This window comes from Lepidothrix coronata, unplaced genomic scaffold (assembly GCF_001604755.1).
Source record: "Lepidothrix coronata isolate B3197 unplaced genomic scaffold, Lepidothrix_coronata-1.0 Scaffold0, whole genome shotgun sequence".
Lineage (NCBI taxonomy): Eukaryota > Metazoa > Chordata > Aves > Passeriformes > Pipridae > Lepidothrix > Lepidothrix coronata.
Genome location: NW_016690180.1, coordinates 18,338,314 through 18,353,635, shown reverse-complemented (window position 1 = coordinate 18,353,635; position 15,322 = coordinate 18,338,314). Strand labels below are relative to the sequence as shown.

At 39.2% G+C, this 15,322-nt stretch overlaps 1 protein-coding gene across 1 annotated transcript; it reads left to right on the top strand.

The window, feature by feature from the left end:
* On the top strand, positions 1 to 15,259 carry LAP3 (leucine aminopeptidase 3). The gene is made up of 13 exons (XM_017832219.1): positions 1 to 170; positions 654 to 769; positions 1,126 to 1,180; positions 3,196 to 3,301; positions 4,367 to 4,526; positions 7,085 to 7,246; positions 8,249 to 8,407; positions 9,159 to 9,283; positions 10,656 to 10,744; positions 12,062 to 12,164; positions 13,806 to 13,885; positions 14,529 to 14,641; positions 14,751 to 15,259. Exons 1-13 carry the CDS (start codon positions 48 to 50, stop codon positions 14,947 to 14,949), a joined length of 1,590 nt encoding a protein of 529 aa, XP_017687708.1. The 5' UTR covers positions 1 to 47; the 3' UTR covers positions 14,950 to 15,259.
* Positions 15,260 to 15,322: the final 63 nt, after the last annotated feature.

The following is a 15,322-nucleotide window of genomic DNA, read 5'->3' as shown; positions in this document are numbered from 1 at the left end:
CCTGCCTTCCTGCTTACCTCCTCTCCTTTCCCTTTCTGCTCCCTGCCATGCTGCTGCCCTGTGTGCGGAGGGTGGCTGCGCGCCGCCTCAGCCGGGACCTGCCCCTGGCCTGCGGCTGCCCGGCGCAGGGTCCCGCTCCGCGGGGCTACAGCCGAGGGGCCGGCGGGAAGGTGAGGGGCTGAGCCGGGGCAGGAGGAGGCGGCGGTGGGAGCGGGTCCCTTCCTCCCGCTCGGTCCTGCGGCTCACGGCTGAGCGGGGTCGCTGTGCCCCCCGGAGCTGAGCCAGGAGGGGTGCGACTCCCTGTTCTCCTGGGTGCACCTGGATGGAGATCTGCTTTGGGGGGAGCGGGGCGGAGAAACCCTTTTGCACTTAAAATTACCGATTAGAAGAGGTTTTGTCTTTATTTATCTCTATGTGTTCGGAAAAATTATTATAACTTGAGTTATGTTGTATCTAGTTTCTTTTTTCACACTTGAAAGTAGTTGTAGTAGTTGATCCTGGTTTACCAGGTGTTGCTCTTTGCATCGTGTTAGATAAATAGATAACATGATATAAATATGTACAGAAGTAGCAATGGTTTGAACAGTGTGCTTGCTGCCTCTGATGGGTCTCCAAATTTTGTGTTGTTTACATTAATGTGTGTCCTTTTCTAGGGTCTTGTTCTGGGAGTCTACTCAAGTGAGAAGGATGATGGTGCTGCCCAATTCACTAGTGCAGGAGATGCTTTTGATAGACTCGTATCTGGAAAGCTGAGAGAACTTCTGTCCCTGTAAGTGTGTGATAAGCTTCTGAAATGGATTAAAGTACTTACAAACACCAACGGGAATGCTCTTTTTTTTTTTTTCGTTATTAGTGTTTGTGTCCGTATAACTGTCAGACTGATATTTGCTTCTACCAGGCCAAATAGTTTGGAGGGGAATTCCCATGATAAAACTAAGCTCTCAGGAAATGTGCAAGATGTTTCAGGGGACCTGTCCTCTGTAGGGACCTGACTGTGAATGAGCACTGAGCCAAGCATCTGAGTACATTTGTGTGGCATACTGTGTAGTTGTGGAGTGAATGTAGTACCATAAGATTTATCACCAGTAAGGACTTTCGTATTGAAGGAATGTTTTTGTGTCCTAGATGTGGGCCACCTTTGAAGAAAGGCAAAACACGCATATTTCATGGTTTGCATCAGGTATGAACTTAGCATTTTTGTGTGCTAGTTGATTAATGTGTGAAGTTTGCCCTTACATCTAATTTTAAGCTAAGTTCACTGCTATGCTTTTATAAATGGCCTGCTCTTCTTCCCCCCTCTTGCCTCTCTCAACAAAAATGTAGTTCTTATTGAAGCCTCCTGTTCTGCACTACCCATGTTTGCATGGCTTTTTGCAAAGTCCTGTACTCCCTCTGGTGTGCTGCAAATTGAGAGGATGTAAACGAGTCTGCTCCAAAGGCGCTCTACTCTGAATAACTGCTTAATGAATGAGTTGAAACACAGCAGTTTTGGATCTGACTTCTACAGGCTCCCCAGGGAAGTAGTCACAGAATCAAGCCTGCCAGAGTTCAAGGAGCATTTGGACAACGTTCTCAGGCACATCATGTGATTCTTGGGATGTCCTGTGTAGGGTCAAGATTTGGACTCAATGATCCTTGTGGGTCCCTTCCAACTCAGGATATTCTATGATTCTACTGTGCTTCCCACGTCTGGGAGGAGTGAGTGCCTGAAGGTGTACCAATAGCTGCAAAGACCTTCCATACATGACAGTTCTAACTCAAGGTAGTCCCATGATAAGCTTTCATTGGAGGTGTCAAAGTTGTGTGCTGGAAACCTCTGAAAACAAGACATGGGAGTGTTCTTCAAGCAGGACTTTGTCTGCACAGACATAGTAGATCACAGACGTATGAGATGGGGAGTCATCTGCTCAGAATCAGGCTTTTGGTGCCATTTGAGAAGCCCTAATACATCTACTGCATGCATGTGAAGCTGGCCAATATGATACTATTTGTGCCTTTTTAGAGTAGTAGCTAGGCCTAGGCAGGCATGTAATGACACTATGTGTCCCTGTCTAAGTACCTGAATCTTACATTAGGGCTACTTAAATAACCTTAAATAAATTCATTTGTAGGGAGTATTACTTACCATGTAGAAATTCCTGTGCGGACACCCCATGCAGCTGACACTGGACTCAGGAAAAAGGCTCTCAGAAATTTCATGGAAGTTGAGTGAGTGCACTAAGGATCCCATTATCCCTGTTCTGCATACTGGATAGGCTCTGAAGTGGGTAGTGAATCTGCAAGAGAAGACTGGAGAATTTGGCCTTACACACTCTTCTAAGTGTGTTGTAAAATAGTGGTAACTAAAACAGTGTTAACTGGTATCACTGACCTTCTGGAAAGCTAACACGAGTTTCAGCATCTAGTGGACTAAAAGATTTTACTATCGTGTAGTAGTTTGAAAGCTCATTGTTAGAGGCTGACAGAGATGGAAGGGAAAGACTAAGATTAACTTCATTTCTCTTCAGAGCTGTGGAAATATATATATATATATGTTCATAATATAAAACTTTTAATACAAATTTGAGTTTTATACAAATTTTACTTCCTTCTTATAAGGCTCCTTTTATCTTTGCTACTTCTTCCTTTTTGCCTTCCACTAGCAGCTTATAAGGCAAGCATTTAGTCTTCTATGCTACATTGTTTTCCTGAGTTCTGAAGAGGTGTACCTCTGTGCAGCTTTGGTTTGCTACCTGTCAAATCATGCCAGCACGGCTCCTGAGATGAGCTAACAGACTCAGCTTTCAAAGTGGTTTTATTTCCTTGAACATAGTACTATGCCAGAAAGGTTACCATTCTCCAGCTCAGTTCCGGCCTTTGTTGCAGCTGGAAAGCTGGATCTGCTTTCCAAGGACTCTTGAGCTTGCTTACTTTTATGAGTACCAAATTTACTACATGTTGAGCATAAAGCCCAGTCTGCTGCAATGCACATAATTATTAACTGGATAACAGAGTAACTGGCTGCCTGTGGAAAATGACTGGGAGCACAGGACAGTGGCACCATATGGGCACTCTTAATGAAACGCACCTACTGTAGAAAAAGTACTGAATGTATTTTAATGCTGTGCTTGGTTTGATTTGGAAAGTAAAGTCTTTATAACAACTCTGCTGTAACAATGAGGAAAGCAAATCTGTTTGTGTGTTGGCTTCATCTAGGACTTTCCAAGTGTGGTGGTAGTTGGCTTGGGTAAGAAGAATGCTGGAGTAAATGACCAAGAAAACTGGAATGAAGGCAAAGAAAATATTCGTGCCGCTGTTGCAGGTTAACTGTTAAATTTTCTGAAGCATTTTGTCTATAAAACAATTGCAGTGGTGCAGCATGCTCCATTTTTGAAGAGCCAGTCTAGATATGCCTTTGTTTTGAACTGCACAACTTACTGCCTCGTTTGGTAAATGCATTTACTTGTCACTGATATTCATGTAAATTTTTCCTTAGTGAGCAAAGAATTATGGCGCATGTAAATCAAATCTGCAGACAGGTAACTGCAGTTATTTGCATCAAATAACTTTTCTAAACAGTGTGATACTGAAAAGGCACTTGTCTAATTACTACTTTGAAGCCTGAGAGCATCACCGATTCACTTTGTGCTCACTCTGTACTTAAATATGCACATACATTTACTTCTGCTGCTTAGTCCATAACTAAGATATTTGTGTTTTAAGCTAATATCTTTCACAACAGCAGCAGTATGGTTCAGTATGTTATCTGTCATAGGCAGAGGAGGCCTTTATTTTAATCAAGGATGACTGCTGCATCTAAGCTTGTATGAAACAAGAATAAAAAGAGTTCTCACTACAGAGTTTATAATCTCTGACTGGATGAAAGCTTTATGTCCAAATCACTAGCCAGTAGCTGCCAAAAGACTGTTAAATTATTTGGGTACAAAACAGAATTTATGGAATTTGTTTGTTTATAAAAATGTGTGTAAACTCATCTGGAAGGAAGAGTAGTCATATTCTTGGCAAAAATATAAGTTATGGCAAATTTCTGCTACCTGTAGGTAGTCATAATTCGTTGTACTCCAGAATGATAGAGCTTTGCTTTGCTATAGAATGAGCTGTGAACAACTGTGAACTTTCTTTTTTATTCTTGTGAAATGCTTGAATCATTATAATTCATCAGATATTTGTACTCATATTTGTCAGTATATGTCATTAGCATTTTCAATTATTCTACTGCACGATCTCTTTAATTGACTGACTTACAAACTCAGATATCTTGAGTTAAAATTATTTTTTTCCTTGAAATGTCATAATGATCGTCTCGGACACCGTTTTGCTGTTCTGTGCAATACTTGGACTACTAGTTCTGTAATGTATTTTTCAGTTGGCTGTAGGCAGATCCAAGACCTGGAGATCCCTTGTGTTGAAGTAGACCCCTGTGGAGATGCACAATCGGCTGCAGAAGGTGCTGTCCTTGGATTGCATGAATATAATGAGCTGAAGCAAAAAAAGAAACCTATAGTTACTCCTCAGCTTCACGGAAGGTGATGGCAAAGGAAAGCTTGCCTATTTATTTATCTGTTTATTTGTTTATTTATAGAACTGTATCCATGGCATTCTTGTGCAGGAGAAAAACAAAACTGAAAGAATAAGACCAGCAACAGTTTCCCTCTTAACTCCTCCTACTCATTTGAGTTGCCTGAAGTGTTTAACATCTCAAGTATATTTACAGTATTTGTTCTGTGTGTTTTGTTAGTATGTCATGTTGCAAGGTTAAGGGTAAATAAATGCTGCTTCATAGAAAAGAAGGCCTAGGATAAAAATAAAAGTAAAATATTACTCAAAGCATAGTTGTAACACACAAGGACTTTTGTTGGTACTCTGTGCCCAAATTGTGGAGCAGAGGTATTTTAAAGCCCATAAATGGATAAATCCTTTTGAGAATCGGGAAATGCTAATTGACACCAGACCATGTCACGATGGATATTTTACATAGTTCAATTGTTATATTTCTATTCACAGACTACAATGCGAGAAGCTTGGACGCTTCTGGTCTCTAAACAGGCATCACTGTTACTTCATAGCAGAAAGTAGAATCAGAGCTTTTGGTTTTAGAACTGTTGTCAGAGTGGACTTTGGACATTCTGTATTGGATATTCTGTCATGCAGAGGAGAGGTATTTCCTATATATACTTTAAACAGGAACAAGTCCTTCCTTATGAAAAAGTTAGTGAATTAAAATAAAAATGTCTTGATTTAAGGGTGTCTTGATAAGCTACATCCAACATTATTCCCATTTTGTAACACAGCAGATAGTTTGGTAGCCAATTATGTTTATATCAAAGAAACATTGCCTGAAAACATAGATGGTCCTATCACCACTTAAGACACTGGAAGTAATTTTTGTATATAGTAATTTAGGTTGGAAAGGACTTCTGGAGGTCATCCAGTCCAGCTCCTACTCGAATTAGGGATAACCTGGACATTACATACAACTTTAAAGCTCAGTCAGGTTGATCAGGCTTTTGTTTAGTCCATATTTTATTATCTCCAGAGATGAAATTTCCACAACCTCACTAGGCCATCTGTCCTAGTGCTTAAATACACTCACGGTGATTTTTTTTCTTTATGTGCTGTTGCAGTTTTCCATGTTGAATCTAGAGACCATTGTCTGTTACTGTCTTAATGTGCAACTCTGAGATGTGTCTGTCTTCATCTTTATGAACCCTATTTAAGATTATAGGAAAGACTGCAATTAGCTCTTTCCTGAGTTTTTCTTCTTTAGGTGAAACAAACACAGTTCCCTTAGCTTCTCCTCATATGCCATGTGCTGCAGCTCCCTACCCTTCTTAGAGGCCCTCCTTTGCACTTTCTCCAGTTTATCAGTGTTGGGTTTGTATTCTGGAACTCAAAGGTGGACATAGCTGGATGCAGCCTCACAAATGCTAAGGAAGTAAATAATTATTTCCCTTAACATGCTGGCTCTGCTCTAATCCCCAGTATGTGGTTGGCCTTTTTTGCTGCAGTTATGCACTGCTTATTCCTGTTCAACTTGTCTGTCAGGACCCCCAGGTTCTTTTCTGCGATTTTGCTTTCTGCTTAGTCAGTGTCCAGCCTGACTGTTGTGTAGAGCTGTCCTGTCCCAGGTACAGGACTTTACCCCAGTCTTTGTTAGACTTCTCAGTGTTCCCCTTGGGGCGTTACTCCACCTTGTCATGGCCCCTGTGAATGGTGGTTTACTTTCCCTATTTCAGGTGCTTCCCATAATGCCATGTTTGCTGATGGTGTACCTGTTGAAGTCCCCTTGTTACCTTTCCCACTTCTTCCCAATTTCAATTGCCAACTGAGATTTGGCTTCTTAATTCCATACCTCCATATCCAGGCAATACTTCCATATTCCTCCTGGTTTCCTCCATCACTGTCCTGCTCTTTTGAGAGATGGAATCCAGCCGAATGTCCTGCTTTGTGATGTCCTGTAAAGCAAGTCAGGTTTTCAGTTCTGTTTCAGTAAAATGAAAGGTTTTGTACTGATTGTCTTGCAAAGTAACCAGAGTGACTTCCCCATTTTCCTATACAGGCAACTTTGTGAACGTTTGCTCTGTCATTCGTTAGTGAAATGCCTTGAGTGTGCTGTGAAATGAGACCAAATTCCACTCTTATTGCATAATCATATTTCAGTAAATGGAAAACTAGAATTGGAGGCTTTATGTGGTAAATAAAAACTTTTAGGGCTGTTACTAATAATGTGATTACAAATTTTGGAAGGTGTGTTAATCTTCATACTTAAGGATTTAAACCTATCTAAATACTGAGGATTAGGACAAGACCTAATGTATCAGACAGATGATTTTACATCTGTCTGCTCTAGGATTTTTCTACTTTTTTCTGAAGCATTTGGCACTGACTAGAACAACAGATGAGTTACTGGACTAGATATACCTTGAATCTCATACTAAATTCCTTGTAGTAAGATAACTATGGTATTCTTAATTGCTCCAAATTAATGATACTGCATTTTCAGAAAGGAGAGAATATATGAATGCGGACAACATCTTACTTTTGCAAATGTGTATAATCCTGATTATTGTGTGTTGTTGTTTAGTGCTGAAAGTGAAGCCTGGCAAAAAGGTGTTATCTATGCTGAGGGTCAGAACCTTGCTCGATACCTTATGGAGGCTCCAGCTAATTATATAACTCCAATCAAATTTGCTGAACATATTGAACAGAAGCTCAGAAGTTTCAGCAATGTGAAGGTCCATATAAGGTAAATTCCACTGAAATGATGCCTTTACAGGGTAGAGAACCATGACTGTAAGATGAGATACCTTCCAGGTTACTCAGGTCTGCAGTTGTCTCTCATTTTCCCTCTGCTACTTCAAATGACAAAAGCAGTGAGGGTTTGGGAAAAAAGCATGAGGGGTGCCCAGACTGCAATCTACTCTCAGGATTAGAAGGTGAGATGCTAGTTTGCAAGGAAGCAATACTGTAATGCAGTAAAATGATTAACTGTCAATTATTCATGCAGTCAATTACTGCTTAATTAACATGTGTGCTGTGAAAGGCAGCCTGATATAGACTCAGTGAATAGAGGGCAAATATTAGGTACCTTTTGTTTTCTTCCCAATTAGGTTTTAAACATACCTTTGCTTTTTTTTTGTCCTTTTTTTTTTGTGGCAATGAAGCATCCTCTATTTATTGTTGTTACTGTTGGGGATAAAGATTTAAAAATGTTGAGTTGGAGCCATGAAAGCCCTTGCAATTGGATTTGCACAGCTAGTGCTTCTTGCCCCTAAATTTCTACTTTCTGCTCTTCAGTGGAAATGAAAGTGGTTGTGCACGTCTTAGAGGCTGTTTTGTTGACAAGCGAAAGACAGGGAAATCAACTTTGCCTATAGTTAACTGTGTTGCTAGTAGAAAGCTAAACTGTAACTGCCTGTGATACTGTTACTTCACCTACTAGGCAAGTGGAAGTTTAAAGTTTCTGATGCAGCAGCTGTAGACAAGCTGTTGTTCTGCTGTTTTGTTTTGGCTGCTTTTTAAACAAGGCAAAACAAAGATCGAGGGGCAACTTTGAGGAAGTATTTTTCTGCCTCACACAAAAGGTAATAATAATTGGATTTAAATTACAGTTTCCAAAATAACTAACTAAAATGAAATGGTTTGTGTATGAACCTTCAAGATTTGTTATGTCTTAAAAACAATCACCTTGGTCAAAGTGTCCAACTACAAAAAAACCAAAAACATTTAATATATATTTCTATTCCAGACCGGAGTCTTGGATAACAACAGAACAGATGGGGGCATTCCTGAGTGTAGCTAAGGGTTCAACTGAACCTCCCATCTTTCTGGAGATTCACTATTTGGGGGCTGCTAATACAGATGACTCCCCATTGGTATTTGTAGGAAAAGGAGTTACATTTGACAGGTATGTATGCTAATATTTTAATGACTAGAGGGAGGAAATGCTTTCCTACTATTCATGTTCAACAGGGAGATGCTTTTTCTTTGCTCAGCACATCTTCCAATGCCATTCCATTGAACTTGCCTCAGATAGTAGCTTGTCCTGCCTTTTCAGGGGATGAAACAAGATTGGTTATACAAAGGAATTGTAGCAATTGATATGCCATCATCTTGTAAGGGGAAAATGGAAATTTAGGGGAAAAACCCAAAGAACATGCTATATTTTGTTGTCCTGAGCAAATCTCTGGGTACAGAATTTACATGTTTGGAATTGCAGTATGCCACTGGACATCTAGGTGATGCTTAAGGAAATAGGAAATAGTTGCTTATAACTGCTTTCCATGTCACATATTACTGAAGAATTTACCAGTCTATTCCCCTTCCATAGATTGATTTTACCAAGTGCACTGTTTTGTCCTTGTTTTGTGCACTTCTGCTATTATGAAGACCATTGAGTTAGTCCACTGCAGGTTACATGGATTTTTATAGTCTCCTAATTATGAGGAGATATCTCAGGAACATTGAAATGAAAACCTAGATACCTTGCTTTCAGTATGCTTACTACGGTTGCAGGAGTATTTGCAAACACCAGGTCTAGCATTTACTGATACTTGGTGTTAAAGCATGCTGGTGGACAGAATATTATCAATATTATTATATCAATATACAACATCAAACTTGTACACGTTGGGTGACACTTGTGCTCTGTGTTCCAGTGGTGGCATCTCACTGAAGCCGTCATCGGGAATGGATGCCATGAGAGCAGATATGGGGGGGGCAGCAACTATCTGTTCAGCCATTGTGACAGCAGCCACTTTAAATCTACCTCTAAACATAATTGGTAAGTGTGTTTGTTAGAGAACCCAAAAATCTTAATTTTACAACATTTTGTAATTTTCTAGTATCAGCAGTGGTGACGGCCTTGTAGAAACATCCTGGGCTCTTGCAGACCTACTTCTCTCATTCCCTTGCTCAGCCTCTTTTCCATTTTTATTTGCATATCAAAAAAATATATCTTTGCTTGAATCGAAAACTAGCTTTGCTTGAATAAAATATTGCAACACTGAATTAAGATTTTGAAGGCAGGATTTTTAGATCTTAGGAGAGAAATGATTGTCAATAAACATATTCTCAATGAGTTTTTCAAAGTCTTGATCCTTCATTACAAGAAGGAATGTGAATGTCTGTATAAGCAATTAAAATTAAAAGGAGTTAGCTGAGCTACCTCCATGAGTGTTTGCCACAGTTGAACAGGAAGAGGGGTGAGCTCTTATTTTCTCAGGTGAATATCTCAGCAGAAAACTAAAACAAAACCAGTCTGCTGATACTGTTAAGTATGAGCAATGCTTATTTTTTTTTCGGGAAAAAAGGCTTATTTTTTCTGCAGAGCTAAAATTAAATGAGCTTATTCAGGAATCGTGGCAAAACCAGGTGGTGATTACATGTAACCAGATCTGGGATAAGTTTTACGTTTGAAAAACTCGACTTTGATATTTTAGTTACTTCTATGTTTCAACCAGTAGAGGGCAGCGGTGCACACACACATCCTCGCGGCATTCCTCACTTGGAAGTGTGATGGGAAGGGCTGTCAGTGGAGCAAGTCTGTAGTAAATCAGCTCGAGAGAGGTGGTCCACTTGTGGACCTTGTGGTGGAGTGCATTTCGTCCCATGATCCCATTTGCGGTTGGAGTTTTGACACTGACCCTCTTTTTTGCTCATTTCTAGTTGCTCTTGTTACAGTTGGAGTTACACGACAACTCCTTGGACCACTCTGGACATTACACAATGTTTATTTATAATGAGCAGAGCTTGAATGGCTCACAGTGTTAATTTGAGAAGTGCTAATTTTCATTTCAGAAAGAAATCCCTTTACATGTGACCTATTATTTATATGTGGGAGACATAAAATGATATTTATTGTTTCTCTAATGTCACTTGTCACAGCATAAAGTAGAAGTAAATCCTTGTGTTAAAATGGTGTAGGTGGGAGAGTGTGGTAGTGCATCATGCAGAGGAATTTTTCTGATTGAAAACCAGACCCCATTTGTCTTTCAGTAACCAGAAAAAACTTGGAGCATAATTTCTGAGCATAAATTCAAGATAAGACTAGTATTGTTTTCTTAAAGAGGTGTTTGGGGTTTATCTTAGTGGGGTTTTTTCTACATCTTTTCTGAGAAGGAAACAAGTAATGTAGTTTTCTTTTTGTCTCTGAGGTTTGGCACCCCTCTGTGAAAATATGCCCAGTGGTAAGGCAAACAAGCCTGGGGATGTGGTTAGAGCCAAAAATGGAAAAACAATACAGGTATGCATGAGAAACTTGGATTTTGAATACTTTTAGTGAATTGGTTTAATCAACCAAGTTATATGACTGCGATCAGAGCACGTTTGAAAAAACCCTTTAAAAAGATAAGTAGTGCAAATGTACAGTTTTTAAAAAATGTAAGAAGCATGCTATTAACTAGAAATTGCTATCATAGGATTCTTTCAAATATAAATTTAGACTGAAGAGATGAGACATGTTTTATAAATTGCTAGGAAAAGCTGCAAAGTAAGGTTATTTACTGAGCATGCTGGAAAATCTTGTTTTAGCACAAGAGGTTTTTACAATGCTTGTAAATATAGGCTCTCAGTTTAAATGAATAACATTAATTGCTTCCAACAGACCTTTCAGGACAATTCCTTGCTATCTGTATAAGACATAAGATTATTAGTTTCCTGCTGATGTAACCAAGGTCTTTACACTGCCAAGCTGCTCTGAGTCATAGGGGCTGTTGGTTCAATGGAGCTTACCCAAAATACATATTTCATATTTATTACCAACAGTTCCATACTCATCTAATAGATTAAATTGCACTGAAAGTCATTGTGCTGTAGATCACTGATTTAATTCAGAAATATTTCTTTCTGTCTGGATTTCTGTGATTCTGCCCCTCCTGACTTGCTGAACCTTCCAGTTCTTTGAGGTTCATCTCCCAAAACTGAGTTCAGTCACCCTCTGCTCTGAGGGAAGAAGACTGGGCATGTATTCCCCAACCGGGAAAAAATTTGCAAGAAAGTGGTAGTAGCTCAGAGCACATCGTGTAATTAATCTTGCAGAATTCATCATGAAGTTTTCGTGAAAGGGGAAAGGAGCAAATTGATTATTTTTTTTAGAGGGAAGAAGTTATGAGATCCAAAGAGAAAGCAGTATAACAAAGAACTGTTTCCAGTCATATCTCGGTGCTTTTTTGTGGTACCCTCTCCTCCTTTGTGGTTTTCATTGGCAATACCTCAGCCTCTGGGATTCCTGGGGCTTTGCTGGGCGTGCCAGCCTGTGTGTTCCACTGGGGTACCTTTCCAGGCTCTTCTGAGGAGTCAGCAGCACAGAGGCCCAGCATACAGAGCAGGTTGCAGTGCTGAAAGATGACTTGACCTCAGCTACAGATCTGCTTTTATTTTGTAAACATAACTGTATATCAACATTTTTCTTTTTTTTAGTGTAGTTTGAGTAAATTTTGATTACCTGAATTTCCTAGAGCCTGTATCCACTATAGCTATTTAAGATAATATGTAAGAAATACATCAGTGAAAGGAATGTTTACAGTAGTTTTTCTGTTTTTTATTAATTTTACCTCTGAAGGTAGATAACACAGATGCAGAAGGAAGATTGCTGTTAGCTGATGCTCTCTGTTACGCCCACAATTTTAATGCAAGGGCTATTGTGAATGCAGCAACTTTAACAGGTAAGCAGTTTCCCTTCCCTGCTCAGTTTGCTATCAGTTCTTTGCTACATATTAGGTGGGCTGTGGATTAGTTGCACTGTGTACATAAACCCAGCCTTAATTCAAAGGCAACTGAAATGATTTTACATGTTGCAGGACAAGAGCACTCACAGCTTGTGCTCTAACAACCTGCACCATGTCTCTGGGAGTGGGAGGGGACTGGCATGGAGGGGATGTTCTCAGCAGTGTCTATGAGGTTGGGCTCAGCTGGCCCAGCCCAACTGGAACTAAAAGTGGGAAACCCTACACAGACTTTAATGTTTCTGCTCAATGTTTCCCTGTGCTTCCATTTCTGAGCTAAGCCCTCCCTGCTCCCAGGGCTGTGTGATGCACAGACAGTGGCGTTGAGGAAGATCCTGCTTGGTCCACATGTCAGGGCCATGCTGGAGCCCAAACAGTCCAAATGGCTTCTTTGTGAGTGGCCTGCTGAGTGCCTGAGTTCTGACCTAGCCAGCACCAGTTCTCCCACTACGAGAGCTAGCTCAGGTCTCCGTGATGGTAGATAACAGGAGAGTCGCCATCTTCCCAAGAACATGTTTGACTGAAGTATCTCTTATTTTGTGTTCAGTTTGCATGCTTTTAGGCACTATGAAATGTGTTTTAATTGTTTTGTCTCTACAGTTGCATAATAGTGAAATTATAAATTTAAATTTTAAAAGAGCATTGTGTATGCATCTCATGCACACAGTAACAGGCTGTCATGGGTGAGGTGACTGTAGCTGAAATGAGAGCAAACATAGAAGAGTAGTTCAGATATGAGTCCACTGTGTTACTTAATAAATATGCTAAGCAAAATAATTCTTTATATAAATTCTTTGCTAGTGCTTTAAATTATGTTCCATCAGTTCTACTAGTTCAAATTCTGTGGAAAATTTCAGTAGATGGAAGGGAAACTGATTTTAAGATTGTTGCCTTGTATAAAAGTATTCCTGTTTGGGATCCTTGTGCAGGAAGGAGGAGAGCTCCTGTAGAAATTTCTTTGACATATCATTTTGTTAAACTACTTTTTTTCTTTTTTTTTATCTCACTGAGGATTGAGTGTTGGTATTAGAGAAGCAGTTCTGTGGCATCAAATAGACAAATATGCATGTAATCCCTCAGTTTTAGGCATGGTTTAGTACTTTGATAAGGATTATTTTAGTTTAAAGTAAATTCATACACAGTGTGTAAAAATCTATGCAAATGAAATTCACAAAGGGAAGGTATCAGCTCGAAAATTGTAAAGGTCTATAAACTGGAAAAAATCCACTCGGTTTCTAGATGGAAATAATATCTAGATTTTTTTTTTTAGAGGATACTGTTGTTTAATACATTATCTTAGAAATATTGCTAAGAAACATCAAGCTGAAATAAAAAATCTAGTTTCATGAGAAACAAAATTTTTATGATTTCTTGTCCTGTGAGATTATATAAATGTTTGAAAAATGTTCAAACTTTTAAAAACATAAGTGTACTAAAATCTTTAGGTTTCGCAGTCTGATTAATTCCCATTACTGATAATGGGAATTGAAAAGGGGAAGTTCTGTGAGGAGTCAGGATGCAGGGAATAACTCAGGTCCACCTTTGCCTTTGTCATATAAACTTGAAGGTATATTTCTGTAGGTGCCATGGATGTTGCATTGGGATCTGCTGCAACTGGAGTGTTCACAAATTCATCCTGGCTTTGGACTCACCTCTATGAGGTAGGCCATCTCTGTTGTTATTAAATCATAGTAGTAATAATTCAGTGATATATGTTATTGAAAAGTTAGTACATTACTGAAAGGCTTTATGCAAATCTAAAAGAGATATTATTACATTTTGAAATTTCGTAGGAATGGTGTCAGTACTGTATTTAATTGAAAATAATTAATGTTGACTATTAATTACTATCTCTTCAGTGAGGTGTGATATCATACACCAAACAGCATGCAGATCATCTCAAGGATCTGCATGTTCTGATAACTTACTGCATATGCATAAGCTCTGGACTACTGACAGTAATTAGTTCATGTTAAAAAGATAATTGATCTTGCTTAACAACACTGAGACAGAAATTCAAAGAGGCCTTGTGGGTAACTGAAGTGTGATGGATCAAGGAAGCCTCTGAGGGGAAAGATTTGTGTTGTCAGGAAAAAGAAAAAACAGATAAAAAAATATGGTCTTTGGATGTCACCTTTTGATGTCACCTTTTGACTGACACTAGATTACCTAAAAAGTAAGACTTCCTGTTTTGTTTTGCAGTGTATTCCCAAATACCTAATATTATACTGGACTGAAGATTTTTAGACTGGTCAAACCTAAGCAAAAAGAATTTTGCCCAAACTATCACTGTTCCGTTTTCAGGCCAGCATTTTGACAGGAGACAGAGTTTGGAGAATGCCTCTTTTTGAACATTACACAAAACAAGTAACAGACTGTCCTCTTGCAGATGTGAGTAACGTTGGAAAGTACAGCAGGTAAGGTTAACCAATATCTTTTATGTGCCCCTTTCTTTGAGTGTATTTATTTAATATGTGTGCTGTTGGAGTTGCTGTTAAAAACAATACATTTTTCTACTTCCCACAGAGCTGGAGGAGCATGCACAGCTGCTGCATTCCTGAAGGAATTTGTGACTGCCTCTCACTGGGCTCATTTGGATATTGCTGGTGTGATGTCGAATAAAGATGAGGTGCCCTACCTTCGGAAGGGCATGGCAGGGCGGCCCACGAGAACCCTCGTAGAGTTTGCAGCTCGGTTAAGTCAAGACAGTCACAATGCCAAATAAAAATACTTGTTCTAAAATCATCCACTCTGCCTTAAGAAAAAATCTTAAAAGGTACTATTCATAAATGAATGCCCCAAGCATATTTTCATTATGTTAATTAACTAAAAATGCATTTTATAAATTATTACTTGGGTAAGATTATCTCAGCTTTGAGATTTGTCATCCCATGTTATGCATCTTAAAATAAAAAATACTCTGTTTGAACTATTGAGATATTTAATACCAAAACATGACAATGGAAAACATTGGGACTCCTACTTTATGTGTAAAGTAAGCATAATTATTGTAAACAATAAATACCTTATTTGGATATGTGTTTTGATTGAGAGAGAATGCCCACTAGGAGATCATAGCTGTGCCTCAGTTTTGGGTA